Genomic DNA, 25938 nt, shown 5'->3' on the forward strand with positions numbered 1-25938 from the left:
TTTATTTATCATCATTTTATTGTGGATTCTTAAACTACATATATAATATGTCATAGAATACTTATTATTAATCAGTAATTTTAGTCTAAAAAGTAAAAAACAACTCTATTAATATGTCAACAATATAATTAAATTGATTTCAATTATACATAGTGTCACAAGATCTTTTGCACTTAAAATATTTCCAAGACAATTGATAGTTGTAACATGTACAGTTTGCTTATTGTACAAGTAACAACTATTACACCACACATTATTTAATTACCTAATTAAATAAAAATTAAAAATCGGTGTTGTGTTCAAGTGACGTTTATTTTGGCTATTCATTTCATATTAAAGGTTTTTCTTTTGGCTAAAGACTAAAGAAATAATACATTGAAAATTACGTCATTTGCTTGCGTTATATATTCAGTCATGGAGATCCGTGATCTTATACGAGGATTCCTTGGGTTCCCTTCCTTAAACTCCCGTGATGAGTGTGGAAGAAGAGGAAGAGATTCCTTTCCTTCTCGATCTTTTGATGATGAGGATGAAAATGAACAGGATTGTGTTTCTAGATTGCCGACCTTTTCGGATCCTTTGGGTTCGTACTTAATCCACCATATCTATTAATTATTATATATTTTACTTATGAGTCTCTTTTCATTAATTTCAGGAATGCATAAATTTTTTGAGTCAGAAATAAATTGGATCACACAAGGGCTATTTAGTGGAGGCCAAGGGGATTTTTCCTTTGAGAACGGCCATCATACCAATGACAATAGTAGATGGGATGAGAGTGGACAGGATGAGTCGGTGGGAAGCAGGGATTTTATGCTAAATAATCATAGTAATTCAAGAGTGGATACTGAAGCTAAGCTCAATGAATTATCGCAGGAAGAAATGGACAAGTTCTTTGAGAGATCCGGAAAAAAGTCTTCGTCTGTTACACCTTTTCAACCAAACTTTTCCTTTGATACTCCTGCAGGGAGATTTCAGGTAAATACATAATGGGATACCTACTATTTTCGATATCAAAAATCGATGATAAATTGAATTTGTATATAATAAATATCTACTATTAATTATTGTAATTATTTCAGGGAAGCTTCTTTGGTTCAAGCGTAGTTGAGGAAAGAGTAACTAACTCCGATGGTAGCATGCAAATTATTCGAACAGAAAGGTCTTCCGATGGAACGGAAAAAAGAATCGTCACCAAAATTGATTCTCCTAAGGGAGGTTTAGTCGCAAGAGACGAAAATTTTCCCCTTGGGGACTTTCATGTTCCTTTTAGTGATCGGGATATTTTTAAAAGACTTTTCTCCTAAGTTTATGTAGTTGATCTTATTAGACCCTATATCACATCTAAATTCTTCTTTTTTATTGTTTTTTATGATGACAAATTTATGAAATATATATAATATTATATTAACATTTGTAATTAATGTAGTTGGTTTGTTTCATTTCTAAGTATTTAGATAGAGATTATACCACCAGAACTTGAAAAAGGAATCAATTGGATGATAATGGGAACCCCTGATCTTGTTCATTCGAAAAATTGTCTCAATTGTCCACACTGTGTGACTTTGGACTACCAACTAGTTGGTGAGATTCAAAAAAAAAAAAAAAAAAATTCCATCTCATTACGATAAATGAAGAAACATTTATGATTTTATTGAATAAATTAATATTTAAAAAAAAATAGTTAACAAGAAATTAAATTATAATTATACACAATATTATGCCAACTAATTATTATTATTTTTTATTATTCACCGTTCTTTTATATGTACAAAGCAATTACGTAAATAAATATACATAAATAAACATTATGGACTTAAACTATAAAGTTATTGATTCATAATAGTTCTGTGTCGTTCGTGAACAATTCGTTCTTTTGAATGACTCTTTTTAGTGAACGTACTGAACCGACTCAGTTGCATGAGTCCAGTGATTCGTTCGTTTATACCGTAAATTTCCCATATATGGAAACTCAACCTCAATTAAATATTTCTATCCACTTCGACTTTTTTGTTAAGTTATTATGAAATATGAACATATTCAAGTATCACACGGTAGTTCATTAGCTTGATACTTTGAGTGAACATTAATTCATTCACACGAATGATTTCAAAGTCACCAAATCACTAACTGAACTGTTTTAACAAAAGAACTGAATCATCAAAAAAACAAATTATCAAAAGAATTGAATCTTTAAAAGAATGTATCATCAAAAGAACTGAATCTTTAAAAGAACGAATCTTCAAAAGAACTGATTCACTAAAAGATATCATTGCAATAACTTAAAATATATCCCTGACCACGGGTTTTGCAAATGAAGTACAAAGTGCCAAGGTAGGTTAAATTCTACTGCCGCTGCTTTCTTGAGCATCAAGGACTTGTTGTAATATCTAAAGATACGCCCTGGGTCACAGGTTGTACAGGTGTAGGACAGGGCCACATGACAGGTTACAATCCCCTGCCACTGCTTCCTTGAGCATCAAGGACCTCTTGTAATATCCAAAAATACACCACGACCCACGGGTTGAAAATGAAGTGCTGATCCCACAGGAAGTTTAAACTCCACCACCGTCGCGTTTCTAAGCATCAAGGACCTCTTCTATTATGCCATAATACATCCCAGCCCACAGGTTGTGCAGGTAAAGTCCTGACCCTTAAGGGAGTTTAAATTATTTCAAAAAATTTCTAATAAAGAGGCTAGATAAAAAATAAAACACAAAAGAGCCTATTACATGCAAGCAGTGTATTCTAGTGGGGAAGTTAAGTGTCATTGAGTTCAAATTTAAAAAAATGAAGTGTATCAATAATAATAACATCTTTAATAAAACACATCCATAATTGTTACAATATAAAAAAAATTGATTGTTGGAATAAATACTAGTAATCAAGATTCCATATTAGAAATTCTAAAACTTATGAGGATTTACTTAAGTATCTTCTTATGTGGGAGTGATACGGATGGATATAATTTCACTTCTTTTGCCGGACGCGTCATCAGCATTGAGGATTTTCAAGGAATGGGTGGTATATCTAGCAGCGGATGTCATAAAAATTGCTCTAAGTTCGAAAGAGTATAGTGGCTCATAGTATGTAAGCTTTCCAGCATTTAATGGCTGAGAGTTTAATAACGCAATATCAATTCCTTCTGTGGAGACTACTTCTTTCTTTGAGATAATCCTAAGAGTATAAAAGCTTTGATTAAATTCAAAGGTACATTTTCCAGACCCTTGATGTTGATGGCAATGAATCTTTGCAGAATTTTGACAGCCCTGCAATCCACAAAGGCATGCAGTATATTGTTAAAAAATTTATAACCATTGGCAGAGATCTGAAATGGAGCGGTAAATTTCTTACCATCCGAAATATATATAAGGGAAGGTAAAATTCATTATCTTCAATTTTCTCGAACAAATTTAAATAGTAATCAAAAATAGATTGAGCATCATCTCTTGGTTTAATAAAAGTAATTTTAAGATGCCAGGGTCTAGGAACAATAAATTCTTTTGTCGCTCTTTTTAAAGGGAAGTAAAAACAACCATCGCAAAAGGGGGTTTGATCCTTTGGGTCATGAAAGGTTTAAATATTTTTTCCCCAGGGCTTCTTCTTCTAATTTCTTTATAGTGCTAAGATTCCTAAAAGAAGACAGACTTCTTAACCTTCTCTTGGATTATATCCAAAATAGAAGCCCCATTGAATAAAGGAACAGTTGACTTTTTATTTTTTTCGATCTTCAAGTTTTCAATGTAAATACTTTGAAATAGAGAAATATTTTTCCCTGTACACATTAAAATCAAAAAAGATTGACAACACATTATTACAAAATTTGATTTTTTTCTTGTTCTTTGATTTCTAATGATTATTTTATAATTCCTTTTATATCCAGAAACAAAAAGATTAACATTGTAAACAAAAAATGTTTTTTTTTTTTGGTGCATATTAAAGATTCAGACTAATTTTTAAACCTTATTACTATGATGTAAATCTTACTCAATAGTTTTTAATAATTATTTTCAAAATGTATGTCCCCTATTTTTTTTCTTTTTTTAAATAAGATATGGCCTGAAAAATCCCGGGATTCACACATAGATGGCGTTTTTTTCCTCAATTTACCTCATTTTCAGTGAGTACTTACCTTCAAAAGACAGCTCTCAAAATTTTATGACAATCTGTCTTTCAGTTTGTGAATAAAGGGGGGGTTACCACATCTGTGGAGATTTTGTAAATATACGTGTTTAAGTTTGGAATGGACAAATAGACTATGTATTTTTAAGGACTTTTCATATTATAATCTTTAAACCTCATTAATTCTTCATTTCAAAATCAAGAGGTTTTGTGATTTAAAATGAATCTATGATTAGACTATGATTGGTTGCGTGTTTTGTTAAAATTAGCCTGTCTTGCCTAGCAGTCAGTACGATAATTCATCAAATTGAACATTGTAGCAAGCCCGATTACATGATGGTCTAACGTAATATTTCTATTAACCTTGCGCTATACTAATAATGAATCAGTGATTTAATATGGTATTAATGATTTTGCCGTCCATTTTTAGCAAACCATACTAGATTTTAGAAATCATGTTGTTTTCATATGCTAAGAAGGGGGGGACAAAATAAATAATCCTCTTTTTCGCGACAGCGTCCTTTGTCGTCAGCTGTCATTTTTTCGAATCAGTTTTCTGAATATTGATAGGTTGAATTTAAATTAGCTTTTGTTAAGTCTCCCTGCACGACCAACTTTTTTATCCACTCTCAACCTCAATTTTCAAAAGAGAAGTTAAAAAAATATATGGTAGCTAGCCTTCTGTATTTTCCTTCTGACCAACTCTTAGTTATTTTTTACAGAATAGTTATTAATGATTATATACGTACATTGAATGAATAATTTTATCAAAATAAGAATCAATGACAGAGTACGAAATGACACAAACTCTAAACGAAGGCCTTGGATATAAATTAATAATCAAAATGCAAATTTTGATGAGACTTGGTCCAGGACCGATTTTTTTTTTCGATTTTGTCTAAGGGATTTTTTTTTAGACCGATTTGGAATGATTTTTTGGTCCAGACTGCGGTTTCAGACCTTAGACCGATTTTTTTCGTTCTCACTCCATGAACCGATTTTTTTTTTTGGTCTTAATTTATGGACCTATTTTTTGGTCTCATAAATTTTGAGAGACCATTTTTTTCTATATTAACTGTCATTCATTTTTTCCATAAAAATCTCAAAAGTACACGATAAGTTCTAGAACAAATACTGTATACATATAAGAGACAGCGAAATCAAAATTAATCTGAGCTATCTCCCTTTAAACTTCGTATAATTTCATTGTACTTGAAAAATTTATGATGTCATGTTATAAACAATCTATCTGTAAAATGGGTCTACACCGATTTTTAGGGACTTTACTAGACGGAACTTTTTCTTTGGACCGATTTAGACCAAATTTATATATGAGATCGGTCCAGACCGAGCTTTTTGTTGGACCGAACTAATTCTGTCCAACAAAAAATATGAAGTTTAACGCGTAGTTCTTTACTTTATAGGTGGATATATTGTTTGTTCAATTCTCAAAACAGGTATGCTCACAATGTTCAACTCATCTATTGATTTAATAACTTCAATAGTTGAAAATGGAAAATCATCAACAGTTCATTCATTTTTGAATTAAGTCAATAGAGGTGGAACAGGGTAGGGTAACTTTTTTTAGCGTTACCCCAAAAGAACTTGTAGTAAAACTAATTTATTCAAAACTAGTGGCGTGTTGTTTATTTCATTTAACACTAGGAAGTAAAAGTCCTTCTTTATGGCATAGAAACTCCCATTACCCCAAAAATTTTCTAAATTACCCCATTTGGAGTAATTTACCCCTGTTCTGCGACCACTATGTTGTTACCCCATGTGTTTTCCTCATAGTTGTCCACATACGAAGATGGTTTGAAAAGTTTCTGACTTCAACTTGAAGACGACAGCACTTCCCCAGTACAAAAATACAGTCCCAACAGTGGACTGCAAATATGTTTGCCAAATGAAGAGGCAATCACTTTTGTGAACAATTATTTTGTAGAAAAAACGCCGAGTACTATTTAGACGGGCTGTAGAGATGGGAACATCAGTGGGAGAAGTGTGAAGAGTTACATGGAGACTATGTTGAAAAGTAAAAAATCAAAAAAAATGTTTTGTATCTTTGTTTGGTCGGAAACTTTTCAGACAATCTCTCATATAAAATACTAAAATAGAAAATAATTTGACCAAAAAAAATGTATATTTTCTTTTGAACATCATTTGACATGAGAAGTATTTATAGCCCGACTGGAGGAAATGCTGATATGTTAGCAAAAACTTGAACTGGATTATTCCCACAAACTGTGATAATGGTCATAATTTTAAGACTTATTTGAGGTTATTTTCTTCAAGTGGTCTATACAGTATTTGTATCTTTATTTATGGATTAATTATTATCGTATCATGAGACATTTTGTAAAAACGCTATCTATTTTATACCAAACATATATGTCAGTCTCGTGGAACATTGTTAGTCTACAAATTTCTTATTGGAATAAATTAAAAGTTAATTGTATTGTGATGAAAGTTTGAATTAACTTTAAAAAAATAATAGATAATCTACATGGGACTAGATTTGTAGAAAAAAATTCTTTTAAAAAACAGGGCATTATCCATTCCTTGAGTACTCTCTGGTTAAGCAATGAACTATATAGTGCGAAGAACTTGCTAATTGTTACCAACTGATTTTGGAGGTTTTTCTATGTTACTTTGTGCATGAAGGGTCGCATGATATAATAAAGGTTACAAGGTATTTAGGAAACCAAGCAAGATTAAGGCAATCACATTGTTTTCACATGTTCGTGACTGGGGGATTTGACCAAAATGTTTTGGTCAAAATTCTATTTGAAAAATGCCAGTAAAGAAATAACACTTTTATTGGATCTCACAAACTTTCCTGCAAAAAGAAATAAAAATAGCCAATAATTAAGCCATGTCTTTGCAACTTTGGAAGTACTAATTAGAAAGAGTGTTTATGGGATTGTCCGGAGTTACTAGACGTCGTAAAATATAGTGTCCTGATAAAGTGTTACTCACCATTTTTGATGAGCATACTCAAACGTAGTCATTCAACAGGTTCCTGATAGATGTTCTCTCCTCAAGAATGAAAGAACAATAATAATGGGGTGACAAAAAAATGAAATTATGGCTAATGAGCCAGAGAGAAATTTAGTCTTAATAGTGCTATGACTGAATTGTGTCTACACACGCTCAATTCTACATGTAAAACACCTGCGAGATTGAATTAATAGCTGTACTTTGTTATTTCTTAGATCAAAAATATGAATATGATATACATCAGGGAACACCTTATACAGTGCACCCTGTATATAGACTCGATTCCTCTTTCAAAACTCTTGCAAGATTTCATTACTATGAGTACATTTGTATATCAAAAATATGTCTATGAACATGGTATATTTTCAAACATGCATTTTTTTTAATGTTAGATGGCGTTGCATTGATACTGCACGCAAACATTATAGTATTACATTGACTTTATCTAACCTAGGAATCTTTTTGGTGAAATCCATATGCATACATAGAGTATATTTCTTTTTGTAGGAATGACCGGGGCGCGACCCTACGCACATTGATTTCAAGAGAAAAAAGAAATTCCAAGCACGTTGTCTATGAGCATCGTCGTTCCAATAAAATTACTTTTTAGTCAATAGATGGCTCTTAAGTAGAATAAATGTTTCTTTTTAAATAATGTTTCTCTCAATTTAGTCAGATTGTATCAACTCACTGAATACTCAAATGGGAGCTCATGGTCACATTTTCTAATACCCCAGTTCCCTTAATGGAACATATATTTGGATTGAATGAAGCAAAAATTGATGTTATTATAAATACAAAAAAGTAATTATTGCAAATATTTTCGAGATGTTGTGGAATATTTAAAGGGATTTGTTCACTGCTCCTCAAAACCTAAATTTACTTCAACCAAACTAAGGTTCGAACCAACATTCCTGAATGTACATACAGGAAGGTCCCTATTAAATGTAATAACGTCATATTCTCGCAACCTTACACTGATTCTAAAATGTGGAAACTAATCCTATAGTTCCTACACCACTGAAAAGGGGAAAAGAAACAAAAAATCGACAGCTGATAACAAAATACCTAGTAAAGTAAAGAGTAAATATATATATAAGGGAAAACATAATAATGGAAATTGAGAAATCCAAGCTGAAAGCAAAAGTACAGAACTTGCAAATTAATTTGTATTCTTGATTATCTATGACGCCATTGCAAGAAATATATTCGTTCATCATCCTTTCCAAAACAAAATCCAGAGAATGCTGAATGATGGCAAAAAGCTGCCAAGTGGCAGAATCAAGATTGTTTTGACTAGTACCTTGTAGCTTATGTGGCTTCCACTTCATATCTAATGAACCCAGTAATACTAATAATTATCAGTATCATCCAGATTATGTTCCTACTATATTCCGTACAGTTAATCAATAGACAATACCAAGACAGTAGTCTGAAGATTAGTCTTCGTAGACAAAGACTGATAAAGGCTTTTGTACTTTGAAGAATACATAGTGAATCGCAAAGGTTTTCTAGTAATGCCTCCATTCAAAATAAGAGGTCGTCAGCTTACATCATAAGAAAAGGATGCCTACTAAAAAATAGCTTCCCTGAGGATTTATCTGGAAAGAACAATTCAAAGATTGCTGGACCAATTAAAATGAAATAAATAGTTTCCAATTTGTTAAATACAGTCTAAACATACCGTTCATCAAATTGAATAATAAATTGTTGTGAAACCCTACCGGAGTAGATATGAAGATGAGACGGCAGTTTTAGGATTAAAGTAATTGAAAATCTTATCAGCGGTTTTTCTATTGGGATAAAATTGCCAAGCACGTAGATTTGGTGTCTGAAATTGGCAAGATTCATCCCTTAAGGATTCAGTTCTTTCCTAATTCAAAAAAATTACAAGGCATAATATAAGTTATTATTATTCTATACCATTATCACCAACAGTTCAGCCGCAATCTGCTTTAACGACATTTAGACTATTGTCCACCTCTATGTATATGTCCCAAGAGGAGGATGAGACATTTGTTTGCTTAATACATTTGCTGTTATCTTAGGATTTTTTCTTGTATGCAAACTTCTTCAACATTAAAAGATGTTTAGTCGGAATGTGAGCGGCATTGGCGTACATGTAAATCCGGTGTTCTTTAACTGGCCCGTTAATTTGTAATTGGTAGTATAAAGAAGGAATTTTCCTTTCCTTAGCAGTTGTTATTATTATTTAATTCCTGAGTAGTGAACATCCTTTCCTGAATAGATTCAACTATATTCAAAACCTGTCTGAACGTTCGTACGTGTGTGCTCATATAAGACGGAGCGTAACTCCGGGATTTGTTGCGGAGTTATAATTGTAAGTCCTTCTTTGACTCAGAGTAGAATTGGGGATCGACATCGGAGTAATACTAGCAAATGTCATTGTTTATGTCACTTTTTCCTTCTTCTCTTGTCACAGCTGATTGTAGCTGATCTAATGAAACGTCATGAGCATTATTCTTTCTCTCCTCCGAAACAAGTTTCAAATTGTCAGGGTTACCATGTTGATTTTCGGTTTCTTTGTTTAACATGCCCATTCCACACTGGATTTTCACCTTTGGGCATTACCTTTTAGATTAGATAGAGTCCACCCTAGTGGCAATTCTTATACATAAAACCAAAATACTTAGAGACAAGGTTGGTCAGTCTTCATTTTTTTAAACCACCCTAGGCAGATATGACGTCGAGGTGATAAATAATAGCGCTCCCTCTAGTTTATGAAATTTATAGCATAATATGGTCATCTATTTTTGTTTACATGCCCATAAACATTTATAATATAATAATTAAATTTTTTATGAATAAATAATAGTCCATAGGTGGAAGAGAAATATATGCAATAGATAGATACTTTGTGATATTTGCCCGTAGTGGAGGACTCAAAGAGTGTTCCTAAGAAGAACAAGAAGCTTCCGAAGCCGACATGCTTTCTTGTTTGAGAAAATTTAGGGAATAGATGTATCCTTATAGTCGTCAATCGTTGGAGTGATAAAGATGACAAATGTTGCTCCTTGTTCCTAAGTAATCACTTATTTCTCTAAGTATCTTGCATAAAACAATCCCTATAACATTGGATTACATATTGTATCAGTAAGTACTAGATATATACCGAAATAGGTACATATATTTTTATGGCAAGGAGTAAGATTTGATCAGAGTTAAAAAATAATTTAATAGTTTTCGTAGACTATCTCACTCTTAATGATAATAAATTGAAATCTAAAAATAAGTAGGAACTTAATATCAATTATGTTATATATATTACAAATATGTTCCTACATAAGCTAGTGATGGAAATTCCTATTCTTTTTATAGATTCAATTTCTTTGGTTACTAATAGAAAGGCTTCTAGACATACGACTCCATAATGACAACTATATCAATAACAAAATCTGAGTTATTAGACATTACCAGTAGTCCCTTAATCTGACCTATATCCAATGGAAGGTACTCTCAATTCATTGGTCATGGCGACAAGGATTGTTCTTCTTTGTAGGTTGACTATCTTGAGATGATGCTTTTATTTTTGAAATTTTTTAATGTTCTGTTTTATAAAAGCCCAAAATTTGAAACTATTTTTATTCTTTTTAAAAAAAAGATAACTCATTTGATAAATTTATATTACATTAAGACTTACAATATGAAAAGTTTATACATAATTTGACGTCTCATGGCTTAAATATAATTGAGCAAGATATTTATGATATGTTTCATTTTCATCAGTGTGCAGCTTGTAGTTTATAAATAATAAAATGATGTACTTCCAACAGAAACAAAAGGTGTCTGATAGAGAGATACTTTTCTCTCCATTGCCTATGTATACAAGAGAAGGTAGATACTCTGAATAAACAGCTATACTTGACTTATGTTGCTGAGTAAATTATTGTATTTATGCATAAGTACACCTTTGAAGAACATGTGCGTATGTTTCTATAGGGGCTAGCATTAAAAATAACGACACAAAACGAAGAAATGATGTGGGACAAACCTAGTCAATAGTCATGTATCTATGTATTTGGGAAATTTATGGGATTTTGGAAAGAACAGTCATGCTTTCAGCTTATTGATTGATTGATTAGTCATAATTCAAAGCGATTTAAAAAAATCCAAACATGACCCAGAAATAATATTGCTATAATAATTATTATTTGAATCTACGGGGGGATCCTTAACTAAAGATTCACCATTGCATATCAATTATTATGTAGAATGTAATGCCCCGTTATCGGATGAATATATATTTTTTCTTTTGTACAACGACTTTTTCCACTGAGGACATTCAAAAAACTTACTTTAGCGAAGTTTGAGTTACCTCAGCCATTTTTGGCGTGGTACATAAATTTTGTACAGTTCCAAAAACAAAAATAAAGATTTTTTTTTATTATTTAATTTATCAGGGGAAAATATTTTATTTTTAAAAACATAAATTGTCTTCAATGATTTGCGGTTATCTGTGTATTTTTAGTTGTTTTATTGAGATATGTAAGCCCTTTGTACTAACAACTTTTTTTTAAAATTATTATAGATATATTTTTAAATATGACGCTTTGAGCTTTAAATACTCAGGCTCGTTCCTACATTGTTATTTCTTTGATCAAGTAGTCATGCAGCTCTAAGATATGATATTAAGCGTAGACTCTTAATTGATGTCTCAGCAGGCAAACAGTCAGACAAACGTTGCTATATTTATAGATATATTTACACTCCTCTTTTCTTTTTTAATATAGCTATCTGGGGGTCCCGGATTGCAGGACTGAATATCTAGGGAAATAGAAACAAGGATTGGAGGTAGAAGAACAGAGAGAGGGATGTAGAAATAGACGAAGGGAGAAAGAAAAGGGAAGGGACAGAGAAAAGGAGAGAGATATTGAAATATGGAAAGGAAATTAGTTTTTATTTCGGTCAAAAGCAGTCTCTGAATAACTCTGAAGGTACGAAAAATATCATAGGAACATCCTTGGTTATTTATACGTCTACTTACTAAATTTCAGAATGATATGCATTGGATTCCGTCTGTGATAATACCCAAAACAGACTTATAAATAAAAATATGATATTGCTCTTTTTTTTTTAAACAACTATCACTACAACTAAGCTTAGTTTTGCTATAACATCTTTGATAAAACAGATAAACTGCAAATCATTGAGCGTACCTAAAAATGGTCAAATTCGAGCAAAAACCCAAATTTTATCAAACTAAAATGACCTGAGAGGCCTCAAACTTAGAAAAAGTCAGTTTTTTGATTGTCCATAGCAGAAAAGATCTTTGTTCAAGAGGAACCATAATAATATACAGTATATTTGTAGGGGTGTTAAATATGCACATCTAGAGTTGATTAACCGCAGTTGCAATGTACATAGTATATATACCTCGATATACCTAATATCGTCAAGTATTATAATAATATGTAATTTTATCAAGGTAAAACAATTTTTACCTTGTTGCATCATCCCTCATCAGACAGACAATATCATCAAGCGATAATGAAACAGAAAGTTAAGTGCAAAATCTCATGGAATCTTATGGATTTGTCATATATGGCTTGGCAAAAAGCTTGTTTGAAACGTTATTATGAATGTTATTATTTGAAGTTTCTAAATATAAACAGTTTTGGATATAAATTTGAAAATACATACCAATATTTCTTGTATCTCTTAAATACTTCTTCTCTAAAAAGAGTAAGAAAACAGGTTCCGCAAATGAGTCCGCAGCTAATTTACCTCAACTGAAGGACTATTCTTCATTCAATAGTAATGAATTGTTGATTGCATTGTTTAACTGTTTTTTCTGTTTCAACCAATCAACATTCAGAACTGGCATAAGGGATAAGAAAAGTAAAAAATCAACAGCTAATGAAAAATACATAGGAGCTGCTGATGATTTGGCCGAGGGATACTTTTGAAAAATCCATTTTGTTTTTCTTATAAATATTATATTTCGACTTTTTTTTTTACTTATTATAAACTGAATATATTTAATAATTAATCTAACTTTAAAAAATGTAATTTTCGGAGTGTGCCAGATTATAGAAATTACTATTTCTATAATGTGGAACATTCATTGTAAAGTATTGTGGCTCTTTGTCAAATATAAAGTGGGCATTGTATTTGAATGAATAAAATGAATTGCCATATTTCGTATTTTTTAATTAATGATAATTAATAAATTGTTATAAGAATTCATAGATCAAATTTTGATTGGAAAAGTCGTAACTTTTTTCGTAAATTTATATTTTACAATTATAAATGTATGGATATTCAAATGTAATTATAAAAAAGAAGATAACATGTATCTTAGTAACATGATACAATTCCAAAAGTGTTTCAAAGAAAGAAAAAAAACCTGAGTTCGACACATATGAATGGAAAGACAAAGATTTACACCTAGGTAACAATCCTAATCGACAGAGATTCAAAAAATATGAAACGCCGGTATGTAAAAACAAAACAAAACAAAAAAACGAAATTAACGTCATCATCATGACTATTTAAAGAATGGATGGATTATAAACCTAAATCCAACTCCGTACCTATGATATAGACAAGGAATTAAAGCGATGATAATCCTTGATTCTACTCCTAGTCCATTTATAGGTCGAAAGCAAATCCTCAAGAGTTACTCTTCATTTTTCACGTAATAGTGATTATTTTACACTTATTGTTCTCTCTTCAAAAATAGAAGAATAATGATAAATTATGTTCAGCTAGCAATTTCAAAAAGAGCTCAATCTTTCTATTTCATATTTTCTTCCCCTTTGTTTATAGTGATCTCTGTCAGCAAATCAAAATTTCTCTTATATCATAGCTTCTCAAAGCTAATTGAATAAAACGTCAAGATTATAATTTTCAAAATAGGGATGACTTATAATTAATATCTTATCAACATACATGTTTTTTGTTTGTTTTTTAATTTACGCTCACCTCAATTTAGCTTATATTCATCTCCCAAAGAATCAAAATACAATTCTAGAACTTATTTCATACCGACCTATTAGTTAATACAGACTTTATGACAATTCTTCTTCCAATCCTACAAAAACAACTTGCGAACTCTCTTATACTAGGTAGTACATACGTCAGTTCATGTATGTATGTAATATACACCTGAAAGATACTAAGAGAAATATATCTAACTAACTGAAGGCTTCTTTTCACAGTACGATTCATACCTTAGTATGAAAAGTGTCATCCGTTTGGTCGTTTTATTATACAAATCTAAATCCCTTCAAAGCTATCATTTAAAGTTGTAAATTCAATTTTTAAGACACATGGTTTTGAGCACCGAGGAGAGGACCACCATGATATCCTCTTGGTTAAAAGTAAGTTTCTTCATTTATATAATTGATGTTGTCAGCTTTAAATTGTAACTTTATCAGCAGTGGAATTTTATTAAGAAAATTTAATAATGAAAAAAAAAAATTACTATTTCATTTTACAGAGTTTTTATAAGTTGTTGGACATTTGTGAAGTTATTAAAATGTCTCTACAATATTATATTATGTATTATTGTGGGTACAGAGTATACATTAAGCCGTAACTCTGGAAATCCCATTTGAATTTTAGACTGTATTTTCATTAAGTGCATTTTTGCAGTCCAAAATATTCAATTATGTTAACGATATCCACTATCAAAGAAAATGAGGAAGGTACGATAGGTGGAAATGACGATAACAGCTATGCTGAGAAAGAGAATGTGTATGAATCGGGAAAAGTCAATTCAGAAAGCTACCACCACTGGCTCTAATAGCCTACTGCCAGAGCCAGCCTTACATCACGGCGGCGAAAGTGTGTCCCACTCTCAGATAGGTAATGTTTAAGGATGGAAAAGGCCTTGCATTTTGAGAATAAAATCTTTTTCTATATTAAAAAAAAATGAGAAATATATTTACTAAAAAATGTAATTTGAAATATCTTCTCTAAAAACAATGACCCTCCATTTTATTTTCTAACAAAATAAGATTCCAAATTAAATTCCTGATCATCCCACCATAGATTGGGATTTGAGCTCAGTGCAATCCGTTTTGCATAGGCTCCCGTAATAGTTGAGGCGGGTTCTGCTTACTGCATGTTGTAGACAGCATCAATGTTGTGACGTCAGACGTACATTATTTGAATTTTTCCTCAAATATTGAATTTTTTTATTTATTATCTTCTGATATATTATGTTGTGTACAAGATTTAACTTGTATTTATACAAGGTAAATGGTACAAGTTGCACCCAAGAAAATGAGATGAATAATTTTAAAAGAAGGATTTACAGTACTTGGGAATAGAATAATACGATAATTGAATATTCTATGGATGCTCTATCTGTTAAGGGTATATTTTTAGACTATGTTAATACAAATCAATAAATATACACATAGTATCACATAAGGATCACATTATAAAGTTCAAATGCCCACAGTTGTATTACTCGCAAATACATAATAAATAAAGTATTAGTATCAATTAATAGTTGGTAATAAGAATGGCCAATGTTGTAATTAAAATAAATATTTGTCCTCATTTCCTGAAATTTGAAAGTACGTTCATATAATATTAATAAAACATTTAATTTATGAATATTTTATGTATTCATTTTCACTTTGTGATTCCTGTAATTTGTAGCAAGTTTCCTTACATTAAAAATGCGGCCTGAGATGTTTCTGAAAAGAAAGAGAATCGTGATTCCTTTTATGCCATATTAGGCTAGAATCGATTCTAGGATTAACCCAAGGTTAATAGAAATACAAGGTTAGACCAACATGTAATCGGCCTTGCTAAAATTTCCAATCTGATGTATTGTACCGACTGCTGTGTAGGACAGTCGGATTTTGACAAAACACGCAAATACTCAGTCTGTGACGTCACTCCTGCTAGAATTTTCAATTTAATGTATCGTACCGACTGTTGGACAAGAAAAAAGATATTGACAAAACACACAACCACTTATACACTATGACGTCAATATTAAAAGTGTGGTGGAAGTTAAACATCAGTCGTACACGCGTTATGGTATAATCTTGTATTTCTATTAAGCTTGGGATTAACCTATGTGCATAGCTCATAGTCAAAATTCTATTTTAGAGATAAAATAGAGCTCAAATGTAAAGTAGGATTCACCAATCTTCCGGGGTAAGAGGGAAACATTACCTGAGCTGTATATTAATAGAGGCCCATGCTTTGTAAATATAATACAAATATACTTACATTATCTTGAAATCAAACCCCTTGACCACAGTGCCAAATGAAAATCCCATTCGAACCGTGGACTGAGAGTTGCCTACCACCGATGTAGACGTTTAAGTTGCTTCAGTTACGTATTTAAATTTTTAAACGTACACCATTGCTCTAATTTTGCATAAGAAAATATATTTAAAAGTATAATGGATCGTTTCTCAAGTCCTGTTTTGAAAAGGTACTCAAATCTTGAATTGTCTCAGCCTTATTTAGATAACTAACACATTTTACGTCAGGAAACAGGGCTTATGTTTATGAGAAAAAACTAATTGATCATTGTCATCGAATTATGATATTATTTTTTTTTTCTAAATCAAGCTCTTAGTCAGTTTTGATAGGGCATAAGCGTTGTTTACTTATATTCATTTGTAAATAAGGCGACAGAGAGAGGCACTCCTCAAGAATAATAATAAGAGTTTGAGAAAAAAAAAGGATGTTGGGATGACTTTGAAGTACTGTAGTCTTAAGAGCGCTAATTGATAAAAATTAATTTAAAATAGTAGTAGTGTTTATATTTTATTTAAAATTTAACATATACGCGCATGAAGTATGATAAAGCAAGCGCAATTTTATACATAAGAAGCTACAAACTCTCACTCCGCCTTGCTCAAGGATATGAAGGATTTTTAAAAAAATGTTGATCCAGTGGTCTTCGTCCCCACTTTGTTTTAAAGCTTAATGTTTCTAGTTTTTATCCCTAATGACAATACAATCAATTTTAGTAGTTAGCATTTAAAAATAGAGGGGCATGGCTGTCTATTGTAGCCAAAAATATGATCTGTTGATACTCTAAATAAGGAAACCAAAAATTAATGTGGGCATCCTTACAATTTGAAGAATGTTTGAAAGGAGAGTAGCCTAGCTGTTACGACGTGCTATCAGTCTTGAGAGTAAGACAATAAACACAAATCCCACTTTGTAGACTATGTATGTGTAGACTGAGAGCAATCCTCTTCCTGCACCCCACCCCTAGCCTCCAATCACGGTTCCCACTTTGAAACACTATTATAAACAACCCTAGCTTTCAGGCCTCCTGCTGGAACTTGGGCACTACACACTCTGCGTATAAGGTAGCTGCGGCCCAATTTGTATCTAATATAATTTCCATGGCACGAATTTTCTAGCGAAGCCCCTTGTTGTAAGTGTCTATTACCAAACTGAGCCTGTATAAAAAGAAACGAGACCGGAATTGAGACCAAAACCGTTGACATGAAAGAACCGAGATCGATAGAATCGCTGAATCTGAAACGGGCACAATCTTGCTATAGCCATAACAGAAAAACCGAAAATTAAAATCGTCACCCTTACAACTGAAATAATGTTTTGGAGAAGAGCAGCTTAGCTGTCATGACATTTGATTAAATTAGCGACAATCAAGATGAAGGAAATAAACATAAATCCTATTCCGTATCTAGCAATGATATAGGCAGGAATTATGCAAATGTTGATCTTCAATTTTAAATACTTTTATGCTCTCACTTCAAGAATAAAAGAATAATTATAACAGTTTTAGAAAATATAAAAAATCTATTCAGTTAGCAACTACAAAAAGCAGCTTACTCTACCAATGTCAAATTATTTTCATCTCTGCTTATAACCACTCATGGTAATCCTTTGCATTTTTTGGCTCCTTCATTTGATTGGAGTTGGCAAAGTGAAGAGTTTCTTTTATTTTTCCAAGCTTTTATCATTATTATTTAATTTCTAGGGAGGGAAATTCATTTTCTACTACAAAGTGTTGCATGGAAGTTAGAACCTTTTCTTCGATTACAATTTCCCCATCATATATTTATATAATCAACAATAATTTTTTTTGTTATTGAAAAACATGGATTTGTATCAAAATTTGTGTAAAAAAAATGAAATGAATTGCTCCAAAGTACTTGAAATTTTGACAATGGGATACAGTGAAACTATTCTGAGTAAAAAAAACAAAAAACAGAATGCTTACAAGCGGTACAAACTATTCCAAAATGCACGGGAAGATGCCAATGCCAGATCCTCGCTCTGGACGCCTAAGCACGTTAACAAGAGATGAAAACGTTGAAGCAGTGAAGAAAACTGTTTTTGAAAACATTCGAATCACTATCACTGAAGTTCCTGAGGATATTGACAAATCGTTTGGCTCGTTCCATAATTTTTTTTCAAACGTTTTGGGGATGAGACGAGTATCAGTGAAGTTTGTTCCGAAACTACTTAATTTTGACCAAAAGAATTGTGCATTTTTTGAGTAAATACAATACGATAATAATGCCTCAGCCACCATATTCGCCTGATTTGGCCCCCATGTGACTTTTTCTTGTTCCCAAAACTGAAGAGACCCATGAGATTTGCAACGATTGAGAACATAAATACTGCATCCCTGGAAGAGCTCAAGGGTAGCTATACCGAAAAGTGCTTATGATAAGTCTTTCGAGGATTGGAAAAAAGGTTGGTTCAAGTGTATTGTATCTGAGGGGGATTACTTTGAATCAGAAAACATAAATATGGATGAGTAAATAAATATTTTTTTCTAAAAATACAAAGTTACCTTACTATAAATCATATTATATTCAGGGAGTTCTATTATTTTGCCACAAGACAATAATGCCACTAATTTTGTTGGAACTAAAATCCATGTACCTTTCAAATTTCTATGGCTTCCATTTTATGAATACACACACAAATGTATATACAGGTGTTTTTATCAATTCAGTGTCAATATTAGCGACAATAAAATAGGTCGAGGATTAGAGTTAGTGACAATAACATACTTTTAGGTTGACACGTCAGTATTAAAATTGTTCAAATATTTTGATGGAAAAGAATAATAGCCCGTGGGATTTTGTTTGGAGGAAGCTATCTCAGTGTTCTTTTTTTTTTGTGTGTAAGGGGATTTGTGTAATTGGCAATTGCACAAGGAAAAGGCGGGAGCGAGACATAATATAGACTCTTGTAAAAATCAGCTTCCCGTAATATGATTTTAGGGGAGAAAATTAATGACTGCTATTATATGTTTAAATCATTTTACACGAAAGATAGGCGATCAGATGTTAACGCCCCCACAACTTATTAAATAATGAACAAAAGAGACGGAAGAGCACATGCAACAACCATTTTTCCTTTTTAATCGCTATATTTAGTTTTTTTCTTTACAAAGATCCTTTTAGGATAAATATCCTTCAATAGCTGGAAAATAGAAATCTTAATAACTTTTGAAATTCATCAACTACTTACAGTTAAATATTTTTTTCTAAAGACTCGAATAACAATTTCAAGATCCATAATAACTTGTTAAAGGAAATCCTGGATACTCGACCCAATTGGTCTTAATTTTTAGATAATCCTTTCCAAAGTGTGAACATGTATCAAGTAAAAGTATGTCTTTGCATAAGAAATCAGGCCTTTTTAAATTAAATTTTGATACTTTGTGACTTCATGTTTTAGTTAAATTATTATCAATTTAAAATAACGTTATTCCCTCACTTAAATTAAGTGAGCAATATGTGTTCACTTAATCCTTGTTTTTTTTTTTTTTTTCAAGCAAGTTAAATTACACATTCCATTAGAATTAGAATTTTATTCAAACTAATAATTGACTGCATAGTATGAAAATGGATATTCCATTTCATAAAATAAAATTATCAAAAATAGTATTTATCACCTGGAAAATTAGTACCTAATTAATTAAAAAATGGTTCATAACTTATGCTTAAACAAAGAAAAAATTAATTAGATTATTTTTGTTTTTGTGTTACTGACTTCAAAAAACATAGACTGCTCAAATAATTGTTTGAATATATTGGACTCAAGGGAGTTAAGTCACTTGGGTCCTTGGATTGGACAACGACTACTGAATACAGAATAACTGAATCTGGTATAATATCTTTTTTGGCGTGAGTTAATTTTGACTGGAGTGCAAAAATAAATTATCGTATCTTTATATTTTGTTTAGTGAATGCTTTAAATTGTTACTTTAACACCTCATATCTTAACCAATTGTATTATGTATTTTTAATTTAACCCAATTTTATAATGAAATACATATATTATGAACAATATACAAAAAAAAATTGCAATTATTAGGATTTATAGAGCAGACTAATGCTCTGCGTAATACATATTCTATGTCAACGAAATCATAATTTACTTATCTTTAGAAACGTGTAAGCTGTTAAAGTTTCATTTTAACAAATGAACTTTATTGATATTCAAAAATTATTTTGCACTCACGTCAAACACAAAAAAACTGCCTTTCATGTCAGTGGATCCCTGGATTTGATCTCTATTTCGTCAAGTATAACCACTCATATAGATTCAATACTGTTGAGTTGTGAGCTTCATTGTATCCTATCAAAATTGTCTGTTCTTTTGAATGTTACCTTAATGAATAAGTCTAAAATCACTGTAGGGGAACTTCTTGTATTTAAAAAAATTACAAAAATTTAATTCATGTCTTATTTAACACGCTGAATACAAAACTGTATTATCCAATACCTCTCAACAATTATTACGTATCTGTTTGTATAATGAAACTTTTTTTTAGGATTTTAAAATTCGTCCTGATGTACTCACAGCGTCTACAAATCCAAAGACAACAGAATGCCCAGAATTAGAGCCATTTATAATAGCTCCCTCAACCGATAATAAATTAACGAATGAAGACGGAGCTGCACTTATCATACCGGAGAATAAAGGAAAGCTTCATGACGATATTGTTCACAAATCTTTATTTTTGTTAAAATCCAAGAATACACGGAGGCGGAAATTTGCGGTATATTTGCTCAAAAAATTACCATTAGAAAAATTGGACTTGTATCTTCCTCAGTTGGTAACGATCATTATTCAGTTATATCCATTTATTACCGTACGATAAATGTATTTTCTTTTAATATAGGTTCAAGCTTTAAGATTAGAAGATTTTGAAAAGATCAAAGAAGACCTTCACTTACAACTCCTTGAAAGGTACGACGAAGAATATCGATCTGATCGGATTCGACAAACAATAAAGTCAATCATTACAAAACTATTCAAATTTTCGGATTTACGAAGAGTAGTGTCCTATGAAAATATTGTAAAATTAGATGATGTTATAAAAAAAAAGGAAAAATATAAAAGAGTTCAATCATGGACAAATTCTGGGGACTTGGGTCAAAGTGATGAAGAAGATGATGAAATATTGTGTTCATTTTTTGGTGAGGAAGAATCTCAAGATTTATCAAGTTTTCTCATCGAAATTTGTACTCAAGATGCAAAGCTTTCTAATAGTTTCTATTGGTAACCACTACTTCTTTTTTTTAACAAAAACTATTATTATAATGTTGGATCATTTTAGGTACTTGATGATTGAATGTGAATCTCAACAGAACACAGGTCTAATAGATATTCAAGAAATGTACATTATTGTTCTTAAAAGATTTTTAATGGTATGTGAATAATACCAATAATTAAAGAAAATGAATGTGCTAATTAATTATTAGGTATTAATATAGTGTAATTATCCAACAGAAATTAGAACAAGGAAGTATTGCACAAAGAAAACGCCATAATTTGTTACAAGAAAATTTTGATCTCATTAATAAATTATCAGAAATTTTTAAAGAAGCTCAAGAAACTGGTGGCACTCGGATGAAGAAAACGGAAAAACTCATTACTAAGCTCAATGAATACAATAAGGACTTATATGAATCCAATAAGAAATTTTTACTCCCCACGGATCCAACAGTTACTTTTGACAGATTTATTCCGGAGAAGTAAGTTGTTAACATAAAATAGATTGTTATAATATAACTTATCTTTTCTTTTGTAGAACAGTTTTGTTCAAGGCAGAAAACATGCCTTGCAAAATGACTCTTAGACTCTCTGGCTCATTTTTAGCTTATTCAGAACGACATGTTATTTATAAAAATGGTGATGATCTTCGTCAGGATGCCATCATTTTACAACTTATCAAACTGTTTGACGATATTTGGAAAGATAACGGACTTGATTTAAAATTGACCCCATATGTCGTAATTCCGACTTCCCCAGAAGGTGGATTCTTGGAGTACATAGAGTCAAAATCAATTGCTAATATTTTGGGGGAATATGGATCGCTTGAAAGTTATTTCCTTTCAGCTGAAAGTGGGAGTCTTTCTCATGAGACCAAAGTAGACAACTTTACGAAAAGCTGTGGTAAGATGTTGCTTACAATTGAAAATGGTAGCATATTTATTGACAATATCATATTTTACAGCAGGCTATTCAATCATTACCTATGTTCTTGGAATAGGGGATCGACATTTAGATAATTTGCTTATAACGCCAGAAGGAAAATTATTTCATGTGGATTTCGCGTATGTTTAAATTTGATGACCGTATTTTTCGGACTATAAGGCATGTTTAAAAAACTAAAATTTATCCAAAATAAGAAGGGTCCTAGCATGTAGGATTACTAATACTTGTTGAAAATATTGAATAACTTTATGTACTTTAATGCACACTTAAAATCTGTCAATGAATATAGAAAAATTGATTTTTAATGTATTTTATGCCTTATAGGAGAAAAACATTGTCTTTTTTTTTTTTTTTAATCTTACAACTTAATAGGCAAAATTTCTAGGTATATTTTAGGTTTTGACCCTAAACCCCTTCCTCCTCCCATCAAACTAACAAAGGATATGATTGATGTGATGGGTGGAAGTCAATCGAAAAACTTTACTCATTTTGTGAAATATTGTCAAACAGCTTTTACTCTACTGCGAAGAAACTCGGCACTCATCATAGAGCTCTTTGCTTCAAGTTCCGTACCTTCAACTTACACAAAAATTAGTCCAACTAAATTGACAAACCGTTTGAATGAAAAGTTTTTTCTAGAAAAATCTGAAATCGAAGCTAGTAAACGGATCGAAAATATTATAAAGATGTCTTCTTCAGCAGTTTTAGCATCCTTAGTTGAAAAAATTCATGGAATTGCACAATCAATGAGAAGTTAAAATTTACATATATTATACAAACAAAATGTTGTAACGAATACAAAATGAATACATTCTTGCAGTAATATAAAAAAATAGTCATATTTTTATTGTAATTACGAAAGTAATTTGAGTTTCCCCGTAACTTTGTTAACTTCAGAATCTTCTCCAAAGATTGCAAGAACTGTTTTAGAACCTTCTACTACTTGAGTAAGTCCAGCATCTTCAACTAGATGATGGGGTAGCCCCCCAACGATTCCGCATGACAAATAAGTTGGTTGATATTTTCCATTGATTCCCCTTTCAATACAATCATTCTTTCACTATTTTTTATTTAAAAGAAAGCTTTTCAATCTATTTTCAATCGACTCTGTTATGATAATAAATTATACTCACTAAGTTGTTTCCCAAATCCCAAGCTCCTCAATCCCAAACTTGAATTTTGTAGATCCTTGATGAATTTTTCTATAAAGTCCTAGTGTTGCATGTCCCACCTGAGCGCTTATTTTTCCTGCGGTCATTTTCAAAGCGTCGTTAATGACAAAAACCATTTTGTAATTAAGTAGATCATCATCGTCTCCCGAGTCTTGTTCACCGCTCATTTCATTTTCCTGGTAATATATGATGTTGTACTATAAAGTGTCAACCAAGGAATATGTACAGACTCATTTCCTTACATGAGTAGAATTACATTTAATATGAGTACTAGCCAAAGATAATTCCTCATCTAAAGTCGTTTCCATATTTTTATCGGCTCCATCAAATAACCAATTCATAGCTGCATCTACATTCGAGTTTCCAGTGTAGTAAAGAGCCTGAAAATCAACACTACATTTATAATTTATTACTACTTATTATTATTATTAGTGATCAGAGATGGATGAATGATAATATAACTTAAAAGCATGCCATACTTTGATTGCCCCATTCTTTGCAATACCCATTTGTAGTAGCTGATTGAGAAGATTTTCGTTGGGATGGAACGAAGTGCCACTGGAACTCATGGTCAAAATCAGATAGGTGTCCCTCTATTTTGGATTATTTATCAATAATCAGGAAGAATTTCCGTCTTCCGAGTTCAGTTTCAAGTTTGTTTACTTTTGTTTTGATGGATTGCGTTGAATTGCGTGAAATGACGTCAAGATATACATGTCGTGACGTCACAATGCACTAAAACATGGAGCGGAGAGTGCTAAAAATCGAAATAATTGAATCTCTAATTTAGAAGAGCTGCAATCCATTACTAATTTATGTTGGAACATATTTATGTTTGTTGTCTCTAACGAGGTGACGTAGACACACACCATTAAAAGAGATCGAAAATGACCGAAACAATAACTGAGTGACGTGGAGGAATATACTTATATTCAAGTACATATTAGAGTATTCATAACACTCCTATATATCAAGGTCTGACCTTGCTATATATTCTGTATAATACTGTATTATATAACTACAAGGAATAAAGATGTGACAATACCCTGACATTGACACTTATGTCAGGGTATATTTCATAGTAAAAAGTATATATAGAAAGTACTGTCAATATATATAAAAAGAAGGGGGGAGGAGATCCATCGGATCTAGGAACTTAAAATACGCTATAATAATTTATACAGTACAATTGATATTTTTCCCCAACTTATTTATAGATTTTAATCTATTAAGATGAAGAGTGTGACAGACAAAAATTATGGAATTATTTTAACTCTTATCAAATCTTACTTCTTGCCAAGGTTAATTGAAATACAAATGTAGACCATCATGTAATTGGGCTTGCTAAAATTTTCAATCTGATGCATTGTACCCATTGCTAGGCAAGACCGGCAGATTTTGACAAAACACGCAACCACTCATCTACTATTACGTCAATATTAAAAGTGTGGTGGAAGTCAAACATCAGTCGTACACGCGTTATCGTATAACCATGTATTTCGATGAACCTTGCTAGTGCTGTGTCAGTTCTTGTTTAGAACTGAAGACTGTAGTCCCGTGTAGTTCAGTTTTACATATGATGACGTCACGCAACTTTAATTCTTCTTTTTTGATTGGTTCTAGCACCGACAGTCTTAAGGGCAGGTCCCAAGGAATGGTAGGACCAATTCTATGACTCGACTGGACCGAATAAATAAAAACTGACACTGCATCCACTCACGTAACTGTCCTCCGGGGGGATTTGCTTTAAATGAGAGTGTGCCACAACAGCGTTGCGTCGCTCAGAGCGGGGATACCAACATGAAAAAAACAAACATGTGTGGACCCGTTGTGATATTTAAAAAAATTTCTTCTCCGTTTTTGATTACAAATATTTTATTGCTTAGTAAAAATGTGTTACAAAAAATAAATATAGGCCATTCGTGTCATTTAAGACACGAATTTATGCTCCGCTTGTCCATCAAAGGCTGTGGGTGATCAGGCCACATTGGTAAACTTTGATATCTATGCTATAGGAAAATTGGTGTGATCAGTAGTTAACTTGTGGCTGTAGTGATGGTACGTCATCTTTTTATTTTATTTTAATCTTTCAATCCCTTCTTACTAACTCTGTCGAGCAAAAAAGAAAGGTGTCTGACGAATACCTACAATATGGATTCACGTATATTAAAGAAAAGTAATCGGAGTCCCCAATGCATGATTT

General features: G+C 31.7%; 3 protein-coding genes and 1 long non-coding RNA gene across 8 annotated transcripts; 2 read left to right on the forward strand and 2 right to left on the reverse strand.

Moving 5' to 3' along the window:
• The first annotated feature begins 359 nt into the window (after positions 1-359).
• LOC121116340 (uncharacterized) lies at positions 360-1420 on the forward strand. The gene is made up of 3 exons (XM_040710573.2): positions 360-583; positions 656-978; positions 1083-1420. Exons 1-3 carry the CDS (start codon positions 415-417, stop codon positions 1305-1307), a joined length of 717 nt encoding a protein of 238 aa, XP_040566507.1. The 5' UTR covers positions 360-414; the 3' UTR covers positions 1308-1420.
• An 8499-nt stretch (positions 1421-9919) lies between these two features.
• On the reverse strand, positions 9920-11362 carry LOC139905044 (uncharacterized). The gene is made up of 3 exons (XR_011779505.1): positions 10784-11362; positions 10426-10729; positions 9920-10365 (listed from the first exon to the last, which is right to left on the reverse strand). It is a non-coding gene; the product is annotated as an uncharacterized lncRNA (long non-coding RNA).
• A 2927-nt stretch (positions 11363-14289) lies between these two features.
• LOC121116341 (phosphatidylinositol 3-kinase catalytic subunit type 3) lies at positions 14290-23321 on the forward strand. Of its 5 annotated transcripts, none has more exons than XM_040710575.2 (8): positions 14290-14465; positions 20894-21178; positions 21245-21624; positions 21683-21773; positions 21856-22100; positions 22157-22521; positions 22586-22682; positions 22949-23321. In XM_040710575.2, the coding sequence occupies exons 1-8, from the start codon at positions 14415-14417 to the stop codon at positions 23319-23321; spliced, it is 1887 nt and encodes a 628-aa protein (XP_040566509.1). In that variant the 5' UTR covers positions 14290-14414. The 5 variants fall into 5 exon arrangements, with proteins under 5 accessions (XP_040566509.1, XP_040566510.1, XP_071743622.1 ...); XM_040710576.1 differs by having other exon boundaries at positions 22583-22682; positions 22960-23100; XM_071887521.1 differs by having other exon boundaries at positions 22960-23100.
• LOC121116231 (probable peptidyl-tRNA hydrolase 2) lies at positions 23311-24706 on the reverse strand. The gene is given in 5 exon segments (XM_071887522.1): positions 23311-23551; positions 23554-23623; positions 23697-23911; positions 23978-24115; positions 24215-24706. Coding segments are annotated over 5 exon segments (648 nt in total). The 5' UTR covers positions 24305-24706; the 3' UTR covers positions 23311-23416.
• Positions 24707-25938: the final 1232 nt, after the last annotated feature.

The sequence above is a fragment of the Lepeophtheirus salmonis genome, chromosome 4 (genome assembly GCF_016086655.4).
Source record: "Lepeophtheirus salmonis chromosome 4, UVic_Lsal_1.4, whole genome shotgun sequence".
In the NCBI taxonomy this organism is placed as follows: domain Eukaryota; kingdom Metazoa; phylum Arthropoda; class Copepoda; order Siphonostomatoida; family Caligidae; genus Lepeophtheirus; species Lepeophtheirus salmonis.

What these genes read in the sequence shown, in the direction of transcription:
- LOC121116340 (XM_040710573.2), top strand. Translation starts at nt 415, where the DNA reads ATGGAGATCCGTGATCTTATACGAGGATTCCTTGGGTTCCCTTCCTTA. An exon ending in GACCTTTTCGGATCCTTTGG is followed by an intron (nt 584 to 655) that starts GTTCGTACTTAA and finishes CATTAATTTCAG; the next exon opens with GAATGCATAAATTTTTTGAG. An exon ending in CTCCTGCAGGGAGATTTCAG is followed by an intron (nt 979 to 1,082) that starts GTAAATACATAA and finishes TAATTATTTCAG; the next exon opens with GGAAGCTTCTTTGGTTCAAG.
- LOC121116341 (XM_040710574.2), top strand. Translation starts at nt 14,415, where the DNA reads ATGGTTTTGAGCACCGAGGAGAGGACCACCATGATATCCTCTTGGTTA. An exon ending in CTTTCTAATAGTTTCTATTG is followed by an intron (nt 21,625 to 21,682) that starts GTAACCACTACT and finishes GGATCATTTTAG; the next exon opens with GTACTTGATGATTGAATGTG. An exon ending in GACAGATTTATTCCGGAGAA is followed by an intron (nt 22,101 to 22,156) that starts GTAAGTTGTTAA and finishes TTTCTTTTGTAG; the next exon opens with AACAGTTTTGTTCAAGGCAG.